The sequence below is a fragment of the Geotrypetes seraphini genome, chromosome 10, assembly GCF_902459505.1.
Source record: "Geotrypetes seraphini chromosome 10, aGeoSer1.1, whole genome shotgun sequence".
NCBI classification, from domain to species: Eukaryota; Metazoa; Chordata; class Amphibia; order Gymnophiona; family Dermophiidae; genus Geotrypetes; species Geotrypetes seraphini.
Genome location: NC_047093.1, coordinates 145,881,606 through 145,892,944, shown reverse-complemented (window position 1 = coordinate 145,892,944; position 11,339 = coordinate 145,881,606). Strand labels below are relative to the sequence as shown.

Here is an 11,339-nt window from a genome sequence, read left to right as displayed (position 1 = left end):
GACTAAAGAAATTGCGGCTGTACTCACTTGAGGAAAGAAGAGAACGGGGAGATATGATTGAAACGTATAAGTACATCATGGGACGCATCGAGTCAGAGGATGATATCTTCTGGCTCGTGGGACCCTCGACCACCAGAGGGCATCCGCTGAAAGTCAGGGGAGGGAAGTTTCATGGCGACTCCAGGAAGTACTTCTTCACCGAGAGAGTGGTGGATCATTGGAACAGACTCCCACTCCAGGTGATAAAGGCCAGCAGCGTGACGGATTTTAAGAGAAAATGGGATACTCACGTGGGATCTTTAAGGGAGTAAATTCAGGGGGGGGATACTTGGAATGGGCAGACTTGGTGGGCTATAGCCCTTTTCTGCCACTTTTTTCTATGTTTCTATGTTTCTACCACCTTCGGTCTCCAATAAGGTCTCCAATAAGAGACCCTCCTCCAGTGTGGGGCCTACCGTTAGGGGCATATCTCTTAGTCCAATTCCTGTCTAAACCATTGGAATCTGCTTCCATTATGTTCTTTTCTGGGACATTAGTTTTGTCTCACTGCTTTCGACTTCACTTGAGGATGTAGTGAACTTCAAGCATGCCTTCCTTATTCTACTTATCTCATACATTTTTTCCTACTAGAGTGTTTTCTTCCAAACTCATCCCAGATTCTTTCCTACACTTGGTACAGATTTTCTTCTACACCAATCTATTACTTTATCATCGTTGTTTCTTCCTTTGCATTCCTCTCCAGCAGACCAAGGTCTCCATGCTGTCCACTGCAGAGGAGCATTATGTTTTTACCTCTAGGCAACTACTCAGTTTGCCAACCAATCCATTTTTGCTGCACAAGAGCTCATATTCAACCTCCTGGCAGGGCATCAACTTTGAGCTACAGCAGCTCCAATAGCCAACTTGAAATCCGCCCCAATCTAGGGTATTTCCAAACCAGCAACCTAGTCTTCTGTGCATACATTTACAATGCAGTGCTGCTTGGACCACACTTTAGCTCCAGATATTCGCTTTTAACAATCAGTTTTACGTAATCTCTTTGATTTATAGACTATTTTTCACCTCCCATATGCTTTTTCAGCTTGGGACTCACCATCAAGTGGGGCTGCTTATCCCCCTGCCTGTTTCTGGAGAAAGCAAAGTTGCTTACCTGTAACAGGTGTTCTCCGTAGACAGCAGGGGAATGCAGCACACTTGCCCACCCACTATCCCCTCGTCACCACGTCTATTGCTAGGAACAAAACTGACAGGCAGAGGGGAGGGGATCGAGTAGTAGGGCAATCCTGCACATGCTCAGTAAGCTCAAAAGCTAGGGGAGAGTACCGATGTCATTAGGCTCAGTCAGAGACTTCACCATCAAGTGTGGCTGCATTCCCCTGCTGTCTACAGGTAAGCAACTTTGCTTTCCCCCACATCCATCTTAATAGTTGCTTATGGACTTCTCTTTTAGGAAGTTATTCAAACCTTTTTTAAAACCTTGCTAAGGTAATTGCTTTCACCACATTCTCCAGCAACGAATTCCAGAGTTTGACACTGTGTGATAATCAGAGGTGGTGATCTGCACCCCATTCCTAGCACTTACTCCGCTTTAGCCTGGGGGGTGGTGTAGTGCATTTTATGACTTCACTCTGGGACAGAGCTTCAATCATCCACGAGATAGCGCTGTTTAAAGATTCCATCTGCAAGAAAAGAGTTGTCATGATTGTGGTGTCAACACTGTACCCTACACTGCCACACATTATGGTGTATAAGACAGGTACAACCTTCACTATCATGCAGGGCTCTATTTATATCTGTACCTCAGACTCCAGCGCTTTTAACCTTCGATCTTGATCCTTGATCTCTGTTAAATGTTTCAAGGCCTGATCCACCCTACACAACACAAAAGGAGAGTTTATGAAAAAAGAACAATAACATTGCTTTTCTCGTTCTCTGAGTTGTCACAGACACCCCCCAATCACTGCTTTACCAGTCTTACTTCTGAGATGTACCTGGCAGCCCCATCCCTCACACAGTCACACAGCTTTCTCCTTCTAGCCTTACTTCTGAGATGTCCTTCGCAGACGCTCCGTATCACTGTCCCTTTTGATTTTTGCAACATTCACCAGGTAATTCTCCTTTTGCACAGCTTCCCAGATAAGCATTCGGCTATCCTGAGGTCCCTCCAGCTGGAGCTCTGCAAAACATACACACTTGTAAGTATCCAGCTGTCCTTGGGTACCATTCTTTGCATCACTGCCCATCCCATTTCATAGTTTCCAAGTATATTAAATATTTGCTACACTGTCTGTCATCAGAGACACCTAACCGGTTTACATATAATTCGAAACATAAGAACATAAGAAATGCCTTCACCAGATCAGATCCTAGGTCCATCTAGACCGGCGACCCGCGCACGCGGAGGCCAAGCTAGGTGTTCCCTGATGAATCCCTTGTTTACCCGTATCCCTCAATGTGATTTGCAAAAAGGTGTGCATCCAACTTGCCCTTGAATCCACAAATGGTGGTCTCCGTCACAACCTCCTCTGGGAGAGCATTCCAGGCGTCTACCACTCGCTGTGTAAAGCAGAAAGTTATATTCTGCTTCTTTGCCCATATGATAGAGACTTACAAGATCATGAAGGGCATAGAGAAAGTGGAGAGGGACAGATTCTTCAAACTTTTGAAGACTACAAGAACGAGAGGGCATTCGGAAAAATTAAAAGATTCAAAACCAAAGCTAGGAAGTTCTTCTTCACCCAGAGGGTGGTGGACACCTGGAATGCACTTCCAGAGGGCGTGATAGGACAGAGTACGGTTTTGGGGTTCAAGAAGGGATTGGATGATTTCCTGAAGAAAAAGGGGATAGAAGGGTATAGATAGAGGATTACTATACAGGTCCTGGACCTGATGGGCCGCCACATGAGTGGACTGCTGGGCATGATGGACCTCTGGTCTGACCCAGCAGAGGCATTACTTATGTTCTTAAACGGGATCCAAAGCGATTACATCATAAGTAATATACAAACAAATGCAGAAGGGCATTTTCAATAAGACATCCAAATCCGAGTTTGGACATTTTGTGGTACAAAAATGCAGTACCAGACATGGCCATTTTCAAAACTGCAAAACATCTATCTAACTGTTTGAACCATTAAAAAAAAAAGAAGCCATCCAAAAGAAAAATGCATAAAATAAGCCATTGGGATGTAGGAGGGGCCAGAATTCTTAGTAGACTGGCCACACAGACATCCCAGCAGAGCAGTAGGGCACCTCAGGGGGTACTGCTGTGAACTTCACATAAAAAGGCCCAGATACACATCTCACCATAACCCCAGTCTATCAACAATAATGCAGTTCCTTAAAGATACTCAGTATGCCAAATATGCCTCCATGCCAAAGGAGTGACCAAAGATCATCCCCTTTTGCAGACAGAAACAGACCATCACACTTCTCCATATTTGCTCCTTTCATTCAAAACTTGATCTCTGACTCTATCTCTACAGGAACCATGCCCAGAATATGAAAAACAGCAATTATTCAACCAAAACCCAAACAGCAAGAATTCTCAAACATTAGGCCAATAGCTAATCTTCCGTTCTTAGCCAAATTAACCAAGAAAATTATATTCGATCAGCTATCTTCTTTCCTAGCAAAGACAAATGCTTTCCATCCAAACCAAACAGGCTTCAGACCCCGCCGTTCTACTGAACATTTGTTAATATGCCTCACAACTTCGATCATGTTTCTATGTTTCTAAATACTTCCTGGATCATCAGAAATCAGTCCTCCTAATTTCCTTGGATTGTACAGCAGCCTTCGACACTATAGATCATGCAGTTGTACTAGAAAGATTACAATCTTTAGGAAAGGCTATTGAATGGTTCAACTCCTACTTATCAGATTGCACTTATCAGGTGAAACATGCAAACTCGATCTTGGAACCCTACAACCAACAATTTGGAGTTCCATAAGGATCTAAACTCTCACCTATTCAATTCAATCTGTTTCTTGCCCCTTTACTAACCTTTGCTCAATCTATAGGCTTCATAGTTTTCGCGTACGCAGTCGACATTCCTGGCATCAATCACCCTCTCCATAAAGAAGAATTTCCTTACATTACTCTTGAGTCTACCACTCCTCAACCTCAAATCATGACCTCTGGTTTTACCATTTTTCTTTCTCTGGAAAAGATTTTATTCTATGTTAATACCTTTCATGTATTTGAACATCTGAATCATATCTCCCCTGTCCATCCTTTCCTCTAGTCTAGGGTATACATATTCAGGGCTCTTATCATACATCTTTTGGAGCAAAGCTCCTACCATTTTCGTTGCCCTTCTCTGGACCACTTCAAGTCTTCTTATGTCCTTTGCCAGATATGGTCTCCAGAACTGAACACAATACTCCAAGTGGGGCCTCACCAAGACCTGTTCAGGGGCATCAACACCTTCTTTCTTCTACTGGTAATGCAACTCTTTATATAGCCTAGCATCCTTCTGGCAACAGCCACTGCCATGTCACACTGTTTCTTTGCCTTTAGATCTTCGGACACTATCACCCCAAGGTCTCTCTCCCCCTCCGTGCATATCATCTTCTCACCTCCCAGCATATACGGTTCCTTCCGATTACTAATCCCTAAATGCATTACTCTGCATTTCTTTGCATTGAATTTTAGTTGCCAGATATTAGACTATTCCTCTAACTTTTGCAGATCCTTTTTCATGTTTTCCACTCCCTCCTCAGTGTTTACTCTGTTACAAATCTTTCTATCATCCGCAAAAAGGCAGGCCTTTCCTTCTAAACCTTCAGCAATGTCACTCACAAACATATTGAACAGGATCAGCCCCAGCACTGAACCCACTACTCACTTTTCCTTCCTCCGAGTTAATTCCATTAATCACCACCACCCTCTGGCATCCGTCAACCAGTTTTTAATCCAGTTCACCACTTTGGGTCCTGACTTCAGCCCTTCAAGTTTGTTCAAGAGCCTCCTATGCTGAAATCTAAGTAAATTACATCTAGCATATGTCCTTGATCCAATTCTCTGGCTTGGGGAGAAAGAAAGGACAGACAGAGAGAAAGAAAGGGGAGACAGAAAGAAAGACAGGGAGGCAGAACAGGAACACAGAAAGACAGACAGGGAGACAGAAAGAAAGAAAGAAAGAAAGGGCAGGGGGGCAGGGAGAGAGGAAGAAAAAGTTGGGGGAGGGAATGGAGTTTGTCAGGTGGCAGGGGACAGACAGGGAGAGAGGAAGAAAAAGTTGGACTCATGGAAGGACAGAGATGTTGGTTGGGGAATGGAATGAGGTCTGGAGGAGAGGAAGCATGCAGGAGGCAGAAAGAAGGGAAGAAATATTGGATGCACAGTCAGAAGAAGAAAGTGCAACCAGAGACTCATGAAATCACCAGACAACAAAGGTAGATAAAATTATTTTATTTTCAATTTAGTGATCAAAATGTTTCCATTTTGAGAATTTATCTCTGCTGTCTATATTTTGCACTATGACCCCCTTTTACTAAACCGCAGTAGCAGATTTTAGCACAGGGAGCCTATGAGCATCTCCTTTTGCTAAAAACTGCTATCGTGGTTTAGTAAAAAGGGAGGGGGTATATTTGTCTATTTTTGTATAGTTGTTACTGAGGTGACATTGCATATTTTAAAGTCATCTGCCCATCCCTAAGGTCGATTCCTTGGACTATCAAATGGGTTAATTGGACATTGCTTTCAATGTCAATACTATACTTTCGCACTGCTATGCTTTCCCTATATTGAACTTTAATATTGTACTGAGTCATAAGAACATAAGAGTTGCCTCCGCTGGGTCAGACCAGAGGTCCATCGCGCCCAGCAGCCCGCACCCGCGGCGGCCCTTTTTCAATGAGTGATATCCAGATAATGCTCTATATTTTTCTTTTTATTGCCTATGCCAAACAGTGATTTTGCCGTTTTATTTCACTTCCTTTCATTATAGAAATATAGAAACTTGACGGCAGATAAAGGCCAAATGGCCCATCCAGTCTGCCCATCCGCAGTAACCATTATCTATTTCTTTATTATTTTATTATTGTACTGATTGTATTGGTGGTGCTTTCTTCTGTACCAGATATTATGCATTAGTATTCATTGGTCTGCACCACATGTTTTGTATTGATTGTTGTGGTTTTATAAAAAAAAGTGTGGGTACCCCTGACCTAAGGCAAGACAACTGCTTAGCAAAATTCAAAAACAATCTTAAAACATTTCTGTTTAAAGATGCCTTCAGTGCATAATTTCATTCATCAAGAATTACTTCTAATATCCCCTCTTTTCCGTATCGCCCTAATTTCTCTTCTTCCTTCTTGTAGCGAGTATTGTTTAATGTTTGTTTGTACCTGTCCATGTCAACAAATTTTTTCTTTTCTTTTTAATATATTTTAACTTTTTATGTACACCACCTAGACTATTAGACAGATATTAAACTTTAAACTTTAAACACTTTCTGCCCCTGGCTTGGCTCCTATGGGACACTCACTGAAGTGTTTCACCTTCATGGATTCCACTTTGCGTATCTTGCGTTTGATAAAGGTGTGGATATGACTGATGATGATGAAAGGTGGGGCCAACACAGGCCGGTTGTGGTACTCCACGATCAGATTGTACCGCTGGAATTTCCAGTAGATGTCGCTGTTCTCTTGGACTTTTGAGAACGTGTAGCTGTGCACAGGGGATAACAGAGGGACACATGGAACCTGTTAGAAATGACAGAGGTGAGGGTGCAAATGATTTATCCTACCTTCTTATATACAATGATTAATTTCTAATCCCCACTCCAGTGTGAACTAAGACTTGGAGAAGACTTACTCAATAGCTGGCCCTCTCACTTCATTCACAGGTTTTCCTTCTTCAACTTACAAACTCTTCCCAACCAATAAACTGAACCACCCCTCACCCAGGGTCTGTCTTTTCTTAACTTGCAGATCCACTCTTCTCTTCTAACACAGACTTTCCTCTACCCACCAAAAGACTTTCCCTTCCTCCCATCCAAAGGCACTACTTCCACAGTTCTCACATTCTCTCTCTTTCCTACAGTTCTCCCTTTACTATTCATAGATCGTTCTTGACCTGCAGATTTATCATTCTCTACATGTCTGTAGGAACATATAGATTATACTGTATTAGCATACTTGCTATGCCGCCTTTCTAAAACAAAGCGGTTTATAATTTATGCTCAAATATGGTTTTATTAAGTCGTCTTAGGCATAAAAAAAGCATTACATTACATTTCTTTCCGCCTTGAACCGCAAGGTAATGGCGGAATAAAAATCACTAATGTAATGTAATTTCTAGACCGCAAAACCTCTCAGACTGATGCGGTTTACAAGAAGTTAAAAAATCTGGACAAACCCAGAGATTTACAAACTAATCAGTGACCTTTGTAGTTCTCCAAAAATCTTACAAATAGAGTTGATTTTAATAATTTTCTGAAATGTATGTAAGAGCAAGATCTTGTAAATAGAGGGTGTAACTCCCTGTCCCAACTGGCTGCCTGATAAGCAAGCAGACATTGAAACTTCTTACGAGTACAATTACAGCATCAGACTAATAACTAATACAGCCTATCAGCCTAATACCACAACATACAAAAAAACATAAGCAGTGCCTCCTCTGGGTCAGACCAGAGGTCCATTATGTCCAGCAGTCCACTCACGCGACGGCCCATCAGGTCCAGGACCTGTATAGTAATCCTCTATCTATACCCTTCTATCCCCTTTTCCTTCAGGAAATTATCTAATCCCTTCTTGAACCCCAATACCATACTCTGTCCCACCACGCGCTCTGGAAGCGCATTCCAGATGTCCACCATCCTCTGGGTGAAGAAGAACTTCCTAGCATTGGTTCTGAATCTATCTCCTCTTAATTTATACGAATGCCCTCTTGTTCTTGTAGTCTTCGAAAGTTTGAAGAATCTGTCCCTCTCCACTTTCTCTATGTCCTTCATGATCTTGTAAGTCTCTATCATGTCCCCTCTAAGTCTCCGCTTTTCCAGGGAAAAGAGTCCCAGTTCAGCATATGAAAGGTTATTCATACCTTTTATCAATCATGTCGCTCTTTTCTGAACCCTCTCGAATATTGCCATATCCTTCTTAAGGTACGGCGACCAATATTGGATGCAGTACTCCAGGTGCGGGCGCACTATCGCCCGATACAACGGCAGGATAACTTCTTTCGTTTTGGTTGTAATACCTTTCTTGATAATACCTAGCATCCTGTTCGCCTTTTTAGAGGCCGCTGCGCACTGTGCCGATGGCTTCATTGTCTTGTCCACTATTACCCCCAAGTCCTTTTCTTGGGTACTTTCACCCATTACCAGCCCTCCCATCGTATAGCTGTACTTCGGGTTTCTGTTTCCTACATGCAAGACTTTGCATTTCTCTACATTAAACTTCATCTGCCATCTCATCGCCCACTTTCCTAGTTTGTTCAGGTCCCTTTGTAAGTCTTCACAGTCCTCTTTAGTCCTAACTCCACTAAATAGTTTGGTGTCATCTGCGAATTTTATTACTTCGCACTTCGTCCCTGTTTCTAGATCATTTATAAATACATTGAACAGCAGCAGTCCGAGTACCGACCCCTGCGGAACACCACTCGTGACCCTCCTCCAGTCCGAGTAGTGGCCTTTCACTCCTACCCTTTGCTTTCTACCCGCCAACACTATCAGAGTCCCTCCCCCTCCCCACCACAGGCACAGCAACCCTACTACAAGCCCCCACTGAAACCCACCCTCCCTATCCTGACTATCCCCCTTCAACCCACTGTACTCAAACTGCAGAAGCTTCATAGAAACATGATGGCAGATAAGGCTAAATGGCCCATCTAGTCTGCCCATCTGCAGTAACCATTATCTCTTTCTCTCTCCAAGAGATCCCACATGTATATCCCAGGCCTCATTCCCCCTTCAGTTAATATACAAGAGACGCTACCACGGAATACTATTCTAGAGTGTTAAGAACAGACTGCATCCTCTGGGTGGCAAAAATTGCAGATATGGGTCACAAGTATGCAGGAACAATAGTTTTCGTTTCCGGGTCCTGCAGTTTATAATTTAAAATAGAAAACAGAAACAAATACCAAAATTAGACAGGAAAAATATAACAATCATGATACCTGAACATGGCAATCAACAGATTTAGTAGCAGGATGTTGGCTACGAGCAGGAAGACCACAAGAAGAAGGAGAACCAACCAGTTGGCATAAGTATTGGGGCAAGGTGGAGCCTTCTCCATAAATATGGATAATGGGTCATCTGTGCAGTTTGAGATGGTGATCCGAGCAGCTGGAAAGGAGAGATAGGAGAGTATAGTAATCTCAATGGGAGCTCCACAGAGGAGAAGGATCCATTCATGCCTGGTGATGGTTTTGTCGAGGTTTGATTATTGCAATGCCTTGTACCTTGGAAAAACCAAGATGAGGTGCAAAGCTCTGCAAGTTGTATAAAATGCAGCAGCCAGATTGATAACGGGAACGTCAAATTATGTTCATTTATCCTAGGACAAGCAGGCAGCATATTCTCACATATGGGTGACGTTAACCACGGAGCCCCGATGTGGACAGCTTTACAAGCAGACTTGCTTGAAGAACATTTTAGAAAAAGTTTGCAACTGCCGCACCGCGCATGCTAAAGTACCTTCCCGCCCAACGTAGGGCACGCGTCTCCTCAGATCTTTTTCTGCAGAGCTGAGAAGCCCTCGTTTCAAGGCTCTTTGCAAGAGTTAGTTTTACTCATGCCTTTTCTCACCGCAGCTCGTGTATTTTCTTTTTATTTATTGGGTCGCTGTGTTACGTGTGTTTTAAAAAAAAATTTTTTCGGTCGTGTCATGGTGGGGCCTATTCCGCGGCCTCAGCCTGCAGGCTTCAATTTAGCCATGGCCGTGTTTCATTCCATGTTCCGACCGGCCACAGGATTTAAGAAGTGTACCCAGTGTCAATGCGTGATCTCCATCACTGACCCACATAAGTGGTGTGTGCAGTGTTTAGGACCTGATCATCATCCAGAATCGTGCGCCCACTGTGCTACACTTCAAAATCGAGCTCTTAAATGTCGTTGAGTTCAGATTGAAAAAATCTTTGGGGGAACAGATCTTTCTTCAACTAAAGCCTCGACCCCGATTGCGGTCTCGACCTCGACTCCATTGAAGTCTTCTGTGGGGCCCAAAGCTTCATCCTTGATCTCGACCTCACTAAAATCTTCCTTGATGGGGAAGTCCTCATCCTCGGGGAAGTCAGCTAAATCCTCTCCGGAGGGGCCATTATCCTCAGTGTCTCCTTCTGGTAAGCTATCCAAGCCAACCCCTCAAGAGTCACAGGCCATTTCAACAGCGGGACTGGTGAACCCGGTCACTTTGAGACTTCCCAGGAAGCATGTCTCAAAATCGAGGCAACACTCTTCCTTGAGGTCGTCAATCTGACCACTGTATTCAAGGAGTCGAGTCCTTGAGAGTACCTTAAGATACATCTGCAGAAGGAGCTGAGTCCTTATCAATGTCTCGACTTCGATCTCCAACCTCCAGTCCTACCTCTACACATAAGGCATTGCCTTCTTCGAGGCACAGGACAAGGACTCCTTGACATTCCTCATCGAAGCTGGATTCAACTCGATCATGGGCCTGTGATTCAAGACATAGTTCCTCTTTACATCATTTGTCGAGGCATTCATCAAGGCCCAGGTCTTCTTCTCGAGACCAACCTCGTTTATTGAAGCATCAAGACTCTTCGAGGCCACCAACTCCTTTCTCAAGGAAATCTAGTGTGGAACCTCAGCATTCTCACCAGTTGAGTTCTTCTCCTGTGAGATTTTCTTCACCAGCTGGTTCTTCAGAACGAAAGCGTTCTGCTTTTCCCACTCATTTTAGAAGTGGTTTTTCATCTTCATCTCTGTCTATGGATTCAGATCTGCGGTACCAATATTCCAGAGAGGCTTCACCTTCTTTCTCTGCTGTGCAGGGTACCTCGAGAGGTTCTCGTTCACCTTCATCTCAACAAGGTCACTCCTCTTCTGATCCAGTGTCCTTTACAAAATTCTTATGTCAAATGAGTAAAGATCTCAATATTGCCTTGGAGTCTGATTCCAAATACAACTGTATTTGGAATCCTCCTAGGGATTCTCTCAAATTACCCATGAATGGCTTTCTTTCTCAAACTTTCAAGAGAAACCTAGATATACCATACTTCATTCCTGCTGTACCAGCAAAACTGGAATCTCTTTATAAGATGGTCCATTCTAAGGGATTTGAGAAGTCTCAACTATCCCATCAATCTCTTCTCGTGGAGTCTTCTTTAAAAAGATCCAATCCTGCCAAAGTTTATGCCACTGTCCCTC

At 43.4% G+C, this 11,339-nt stretch overlaps 1 protein-coding gene across 2 annotated transcripts in view; it reads right to left on the bottom strand.

The window, feature by feature from the left end:
• Window positions 1-290: 290 nt before the first annotated feature.
• The window catches only part of LOC117367711 (transient receptor potential cation channel subfamily M member 4-like), a 54,701-nt gene continuing 43,652 nt past the window's right edge, over window positions 291-11,339 (bottom strand). The window contains exons 20-24 of one of the 2 annotated variants that reach the window (XM_033960536.1): window positions 9,128-9,296; window positions 6,495-6,676; window positions 2,044-2,176; window positions 1,800-1,872; window positions 291-1,679 (exon numbers count right to left, since the gene is read on the bottom strand). In XM_033960536.1, coding sequence (XP_033816427.1) covers window positions 1,572-1,679; window positions 1,800-1,872; window positions 2,044-2,176; window positions 6,495-6,676; window positions 9,128-9,296 — 665 coding nt within the window. In that variant the 3' untranslated portion in view covers window positions 291-1,571. Of the gene's footprint in view, window positions 1,680-1,799; window positions 1,873-2,043; window positions 2,177-6,494; window positions 6,712-9,127; window positions 9,297-11,339 lie in introns of those variants that run through there. The other variant, XR_004540827.1, reaches the window with a different exon arrangement.